A 7,952-nucleotide genomic window follows, 5' to 3' on the forward strand; every position below is an offset into this window, starting at 1 on the left:
TGATGAAGGTCACTGCTTTGATCCCCACGGCTTGCTCTTGTGTTTATGGATGGCCATTATTAGTAACACAGGCTAGTGCATGCACCGCTCCGTGCCTGCCCTTGTCTGACTGCAAGAGAGCAGGGGCAGGATAACAAAAGAAAGTATAAATAGAGTCTTTTAAAAAGCCTGCTAAATAGAAATAGACTTTTAGGGTGGAGAGAGAAAGAATGAGGCTTGTTACCATGGTAACTGCCAATGGTTTATTTAAGAAGGGCAAAGAAACAAACACCACAAAAAGGCGAAGTCAAGAGGAGTTGAAGATTGCTGAAGGATTCTGTCGGCATACAGATGCCAAGGGGCCAGGTAAGAGCAGTGAGTTTCTACCAAAGCTGTGCTGAAAAAATTCATCCCATTTTACCTCCTGCAAAATGGTCTGGGAAATGTTACTATGAAATGTGCATTTCCAGTTAGGGAAACTGCATTTCCTTTTTTTTTGGCAGGGTAGAGGATGGGGAAATGCATGAGGAACAAATGTAGATTGGTGAAATCATCAGGAGCAAAGGGCCATGTTACCTCTGCCCAACCTGGACCCACTCAGTGCAAAGCCCCTCTCTCTCCCCCAGTTCCCCGGATTTGACGACCTCTACTGCAAGTTCTGCTTCGTCTACGGCCAAGACTGGGTTCCCACAGCAGTAAGGCCCCAATTTGCGCCCCTGAAACCCAGCCTGCCTGCCCGGCCCACCGCAGCACGGGCACCCCGGGCTTGGTGCGGGCCCCCGGCTCACGCCACCTTCTCCCCCCAGGGCCTGGAGGAGGGCATTTCCCAGATCACCTCCAAGAGCGATGTCGCTCCCACCACGCTCGTCTGGAACTTCCCCATCGACATTACCTTCAAGAGCACCAACCCGTCCGGCTGTGAGTGCTGGGAGTGGGGGGATTCGGCGCGCAGACCAGGCACCCCTCTCACACACGCTTCAATTTGCAGGGCCGCAGATTGTAGTGAGCGTCTACGGACCTGACTTTTTTGGAAACGATGTGGTCCGAGGTTATGGAGCTGTTCACGTTCCCTTCACGCCCGGAAGGTGAGGTGACAACCTGTCTTTCAGGACTGAAACAGAGATGTTACTGCGTTGTTTCAGAAAGCAAAATGTTCCCATCTCTCCTTACCATGTCTTGTCCATTTGGTACAAAGAGCATGGATTTCCTAGCAGCAGCCCCTGGTTTTCACATAATTTTTGGTAACCCTGTAGACAACTGTAAAGTCAAAACTGGCACGTAGAAAGCCCAAGCATGAAGTGCAGTACTTTACCTCTCCCTGTCACTCTCAGCACATGCTAAGCTTTCATTTCCACCATGGGAAATGGAGGAAGGTACACTCTTCCCGTGCAAACCAACCCTTTCTTTGTGGAGGGGAAAGTATTATACTTTGCAATATTCGCTGGTCTGATGTGTCTGAAATTCTGGTACCTTTATAAAGAAGTCTTGGCAGTGCTGTTTGGTTCATTTCTTAAGTTCTGTGAGTCTCGTGTTTGTTTTAGGCATACGAGAACCATCGCTATGTTTGTTCCAGAGTCCACATCTAGGCTGCAGAAGTTTACTAGGTAATAATTAAAGACTACTTTTTTTTTTTTTTTTAATGTCCTTCTTGCTCTTAGTCACAAAGCAATATCCAACTGCTCACTGGTGCGTACATGTGAACACTTTGTGTTGTAACCAGATAGTTTTGTAGGTAAAACCACGTTTTTAGGTGCCTAGGTCTTCTGAAGAACTTTCTTAAAAACATGTTGACCACCTGCTTGCAGTAATGCTAACTCTTTTTTTTCTTTTCACCCTCGCATTCGAACACCGCTGGTTTGAAAAAGAACTAATTGCAGCAGAGCAGACCGATACGTGAGGTCTTGTACCGAGTGGCAGCTCCGGTTGCGCAGATTGATTCATGTCAGCGATGTGACTTGCGCTACTTAAGCTAATTTTACAGAGCTACTGAGTTGCCACTGGACTCTAAGGAGCCCATCCCTAAATCTTACTGTAGCCAGGGGCTTTTCTGAAGGATCGCCACATTAAGAGTGACCTGGAAAGCAAAGGCAGAACACAGAAAAACAATTCCCAGTTCTACTCTTTTTTTCGAGTTGGAATGTGGTTGCTCTAACTTTGGTCTTGTTTACACACACGCATCCCATCCGAAGTAGCAGTCTGTAGACAGCAACTGAGGGGATTAAGGTTTTTTTTTCTTTGCATTGTGTTGTTTAAGTACAGTCCGAATGATGGGTGAGCCGACTGTTCGGTTGGGCATTGCCTGTACCAACAGAGCCTACCCTTGCGCAGAGCCAGCCTTGGGTCAGAGTCAGGGAATCTCTGGGCCCGATGGTCAGGATTCAACAGATTCACTTTTCTTCCCTTTTTGTGGAAGCTACACTCTAATTTGTGTACTTTTGTTATGTGCGCCTCCAATGTACTCCGAGTATCCAAGCCTCTCTGTAACTCTGGGTAATCAAGAGCTGAAGCAGTTTCAAAAACGTCTTTGCCATAGAAAGATTCCGTCTAGCCCAGAAATAACTTGGATTTAACATCCTGCTTATGAAATGGCTTTCATTTTTTTCCTTAGACACGCAAAACTTAACCTTTGATGCAAGTAGACCAGCAATAAAGTGAAGTGGTCTTCAAAACTCTCTACTGCAAACAAAAGCTGGGAGTCTCATAAAAAAACACGAAGGGGGGAGTAAAAGATGCATGTAATGAGCTGTATCACACTGAATCACTACTGAATGGATCCAAGTAATTATTTTCTTCTCCCAGCTGGTTCACAGGGAGACGTCCGGAATTTACTGACCCCAAAGTGGTAGCACAGGGAGAAGGACGAGAAGGTAAGTCCCTGGGGCTCCTGGCCATAGCCCTCTCACGACAGCAGGCCACAGCTTGGCCATCCATCTTCTGTTGGTAAAAAAAGGACTAGTAGTTCCTGCCGGGAACAGTCCCACCTGGATAGCTATTCAAACCCTCTCTTAACCAGTTTTATTCACGTCCTCTTTCTTCTAGTAACGAGGGTACGATCTCAAGGCTTTGTGACCATTTCCTTCAACGTAGTGACCAAAGATATGAAGAAGCTGGGCTATGACGTGAGCCCAAGCGACATGCAGAACCCTTCTCTGGTGCCCGTTATGGAAGGGATTCCCAAGTACTGAACTCGGGTGCGAGATGCTTCAACGGCTCACAGAGAAGTTTAAGCGCTTGGGGGCTTTTTGTGGCAAAGGGAAACGAGTTTCTGACTAAACTGAGAAAATCTCACTAGAGACCATTATTCCAAAAGAAACACAAGCCCATGAGGCTTTGGAATAATTACCTGAGTATAATCCTTTCAGTAAGCATCCAGGTGGAAGTATTATGTAAATTAATGTCATCAGATAACTTTAGCATTTTTATGAGTAGTAGCAGACTCAAAATAAGACCTGTAACAAAGTAGGTTTTATACCAGCCTTTTGTACACGCTTTGTATACTTAAAGGATAGGAAAGTTTAGAGTTGCAGCGGTTTTCCTGTGTTTAAAACATCCTTGCAAACCCAGTTCTTTTTACTGGTGTTTTTTGGGGTAGAAATGGGAAATCAAAGTTATTGCACCTCCCAAAAAGGAGGGGACATGGAAACGCTCCAGTGAAAGGCACACACACTTCTCTGTGCCATGTGCTTCCCTCCGCAAAAGCAACAGCAGCTTCCTTTATAACCCCACGTAGCCCTTTGGAGTTTGTGCACCCAGTTAGGATAGCTCGTGCACTGTAGGAACGAACCTTTCCACCTCTTTCAGTGAAGCAACCCAGGCGTTTGCATTTAGGACAAGATGATGCCTCTTCCATTTGCACATTTAATTTCTGCATCAAGCTTCAGGAAGAAAAAAAAATAAGGATGGACAGCGGTTTGTTTTAGAGGAGCTGGAGAGCCCGCGGAGTTAAACGTACCCGTATTGCACTTAACTTCTGCTAGAACAAATTGCATTTTCAGTGCAGATATCGACTAAGAAATAATAAACTTTAGAGAAGGCTCTGCAAAGAAAGTAGAGTCTCGGTAAGCCAGCAACACGTGCAGCCAGAAGCAGCGTTCAGCTCCACGTGAGGCAGCAGAGGCGCGGGGCAGCGGCAGGGCCTTCTCCTCCCGTCAGCAGGTCCCTCCAGCCAGCGCATCGTGCCGACAGCGTACCGTGGCTTTCCTCAGCCACTGTCCTTACCGAAAGAAAGGCCGTCAAAAAGCAACAGAGCCACGTTCGACACTGCTCGACTCGGGTTTTCTTCCCCGTCGTGTAACCCCGGAGGAGGATCGGAACGGTGTTGGCTGCGACTCGTGTGTGAGCGGAGCTGCAAAGCTGAAGCGCTGGCCTCGGTCCGGAGAGCGAGCTTCTCCTCCTCAGCCATACCACAGCCTCTCACCAAACCCCCCCGAGCTAGCGCTAGCGCTCTTCATCTAGGCTGAATAAACCCAATTGTCTAAATATATTTGTTTGTCTTCTACTGCTAGGGTTTCTGTTTGTGCCAGAACGGATGTTTCCAAGCCCTAAATCGGCCAAGATCTGCTCTTCTTACAGGTACAAAATAAAAACAAGTGTACGTTGCTAATTGCTTGGTCATTTTCATATTTAAATTTGGGCAGGGAATCTCTTGCATTTGCCTGCAAATACCAAGAGATGAGCGTGGGAGTGACTTAATGTGATACCGCCCTGTAAGTGAACCACCAAGACCTTGCGACTGCAGAAATACCAGTAACACCACCCAGCGCTGAGCTGCGCCTCCGGGACACGCAGCGAAGAAAGCATCCAGTTAGGGAGAGTTGTTCTTGCGCGCTGAGCCCTGCGATTGAATAAATATAATTCCTGAAAAGATAACATGATCGCTGCAGTTTTGCTGTGAGGACATGGAACTGTTGGAACGGGTCCAGAGGAGGGCTACAAAAATGATCCGAGGGCTGGAGCCCCTCTCCTATGAGGACAGGCTGAGAGAGTTGGGCTTGTTCAGTCTGGAGAAAAGAAGGCTGCGGGGAGACCTGATTGCGGCCTTCCAGTACCTAAAGGGGGCCTATAGGAAAGATGGGGAACGTCTTTTTAGTAGGGCCAGCTGTGTTAGGACAAGGGGAAATGGTTTTAAACTAGAACAGGGTAGGTTCAGGCTAGAGGTAAGGAAGAAATTTTTTACAATGAGGGTGGTAAAACACTGGAACAGGTTGCCCAGAGAGGTAGTGGAGGCCCCATCCCTGGGAACATTCAAGGCCAGGTTGGATGGGGCTCTGAGCAACCTGATCTGGTTAGCAGTGTCCCTGCTCACTGCAGGGGGGTTGGACTAGATGACCACTAGTGGTCCCTTCCAACCCAAAACATTCTATGATTCTATGATTAGCATCTTTTACGCTATTTACAAATGCTTCTCCAAACACGGGTACGGATCCTTCTTCATTTCTTGCTTTTTTCCTATCTTGTTTTTGTTGGTTTTATGCTTCCAGAAAGCTCCTCCACCAGTTGTTTTGGCAACTGCTGTAATCTCTGGACTGAATCGTGTTGGAATCCAAATTAGTAAGTATTTCCTGTTGGCTCAGAGGAGACACAAGGAATTTTGTTTCCTTTTCAGAAGTATTTGGGAAGCAGTGAGCTACAGTAGCCGGAGAAATATCTGTGTTTGAAATACTTGAAAGGCAAACATAAAGCCTACAACCGCTTAAGTAAATCTTTTTTTTCCCTTGAGCACAATTACCTGCCCCCTTTCCAATTAGAGCAAAACTGCACAACAGTTTTTAGTCATGAGAAACCCATTACACCCAGCAGCAGCCCAAACCTCCTGCCCACAGGGGCGCAGTGAATCCGTTCCCTCACAGCTTTGCAGCATGGTACTAATGACCGACCTCCGGAATTGCTCCTCTTCCAAACCAGGTGGATGCTCACCACACGGAGACCGAGCAAACCAACACGTGCGTTTGTACGGCTTCGCTGTTTGCAGCCAAGCAGCGGGGACCCTCAGAGGAAAGATTAAAAGAAAACAGTGAAAACAAGGGGTTAAAAAAAAAAAATATATATATCTCCCAAACTCCACAAAACAGTCTTTAAGATAGGTGCCTGTTAAGCAGGACCCACAGCGCTGCCTGCACCATTAGCGCTTGTCTCTGGGTTTGGTTGGGTTTTGGGGGTTTGTTTTTGACTCCTCGGGAGCTTTTCGGTCTGACACAGTTTGCTCCTTGTGCGGGGGTGATGTTTTCAGTAAGCGCTTCCCGAGCTCAATGCCGTTCCCTTCGTTCCCGGAGACAAGCTTTGGTACCTCTCACACACGTGCTCTTCTCCCAGAGCCAGGCTTGCTGCTGCTTTTATAATTTTCTGGAAAACCATCTCTAGTTTCAGTCCCTGGTACTCAGGCGTGGCAGAGCGTTTGCAGCTGTTCCACCCTGGAGAGGATTCCTGCTCTCACGACAGAGGAGCACAGACAGACACGACGTGTGCTGCCGAGAGCGGGTGACATGAATAAGGGGGGGATTTACGACCCCTAAGTGTTCGTGCAACTAAAGAACCCATGCTTTAAGAACAGCCACACCCCAGAAAAACCCAGCCTTGCTACAGCCGGGGCTCCAAGCCATTTCCTTTCGCCCGCTTCCCAGGCAGCTGTAACCACCCTGCTCGTTACCAGTTAATCATTCTCCCTTTTATTCCAAACCCAAGTCCCCAACCCCTTGTAGCACAGATGGCAGCGGGAGGCTGGCAGCTGGCGCTGCAGCTCCTGTTTTGTTACGCTTAAGTCTCTCCCAGACAGTGAAATTGCCCATTAACCTCCTAATTCCAAGATGGGCAGGAATAAAAATCTTTATTCAGAACACGTGTCCCGACACGGGATGAGGCTTCGAGGCCATCAAAAAAAGAGTGAGGCCCTCAGAGGCAAACGAAGGCAGTGAAATAGTTGAGGATTTTGCAGAAGCCCTCCTCTGCCGACGCGGGCTGGAGGAGCCTTGGAGCAAGCAGCCCCGGGACCCTGCTCCCTTCATGGGGGAGTTTTCCTGCCCTCACTGTGGAAGCCACCCTGGGAGGGAGACAGCCAAGGACACGTTCTGAACAGCAGCTTGCGACTCAAACCCTCCAGAAAAAAAGGAACAATCATTTGGATAGCTTTTAGGAACTGATATTTGCAGCCCTTTCTACCAAAACTAGAAACAGCAGCGTCAGCTCCTGCCCTCTCGTGGCAGCTTTCAACCTTTAGGAAGATGTTGGAGGTTGCTAATAACAATGAGCTAAGATTGCCTGAAAGACATCCCAACTTTTCCCTGTTCCTACATGGAAAAAAAATCGCTCACTGCAACAGGCTGGCTGCCCTGCTGCTGCCCCTTGCCCCGACAGCACGGGGCAAATGCCTCCCGGCGCCACGAGCCACCCGAGGTGCCTCGCAGGGAACGGGACCGAGCCAGAAATCCATACATCAGCGAGCGCTTGGGAAGCTGCCTCTGTCCTGAGGCTAGCAAGGCTGGTTTACGGCAGCAGCATCGCAGCAGCTAGAAGTCATCTCCGCCTGAAAACGAGAGCCTTGCAGATGGATTGAAGCTGACAGCAACTGCTCCCAGCAACAGTGTGGGTTTAGGAGCAGAAGCCTCCTGTGAAATACTCCAGGGGGAGAACACACCAATAAAAAAGCAAAATAAACCACAAAACCACTGAAGAGCCAGATTTGAAGAAAATCGGAGCTTCGGCTCCAACTCTACGTGGGCTTGTCACCAGCAGCGTTCCAGCTCATCGCAAACCAGCCCCAGGGTGACCCATTTGTGCCAAGGTCACCGGAGCATCATGCTGGGACCTGCTGCCTGGGGAGACAGCGGGGCCAAACACCAGGGATCCGCCACCCCAGATAGGGGTTCGTGGGGTGACAGGAGGCCAGGACAGCTGGGGTGGGAGATGGGGGTTACACGGCATGGAAGGCATCAGCGGTGACAGAGCTGGGCTTGCACCCGCACCTGCAGAGCCCGTGT

At 48.8% G+C, this 7,952-nt stretch overlaps 1 protein-coding gene across 1 annotated transcript; it reads left to right on the forward strand.

Moving 5' to 3' along the window:
• Window positions 1–548: 548 nt before the first annotated feature.
• LOC104135732 (B9 domain-containing protein 1) lies at window positions 549–4,525 on the forward strand. The gene is made up of 6 exons (XM_009649412.2): window positions 549–674; window positions 786–897; window positions 968–1,064; window positions 1,521–1,583; window positions 2,779–2,846; window positions 3,019–4,525. Exons 1-6 carry the CDS (start codon window positions 549–551, stop codon window positions 3,162–3,164), a joined length of 612 nt encoding a protein of 203 aa, XP_009647707.1. The 3' UTR covers window positions 3,165–4,525.
• The last annotated feature ends 3,427 nt before the right edge of the window (window positions 4,526–7,952 follow it).

Source organism: Egretta garzetta, unplaced genomic scaffold (assembly GCF_000687185.1).
Source record: "Egretta garzetta isolate BGI_Z169 unplaced genomic scaffold, ASM68718v1 scaffold42, whole genome shotgun sequence".
NCBI classification, from domain to species: Eukaryota; Metazoa; Chordata; class Aves; order Pelecaniformes; family Ardeidae; genus Egretta; species Egretta garzetta.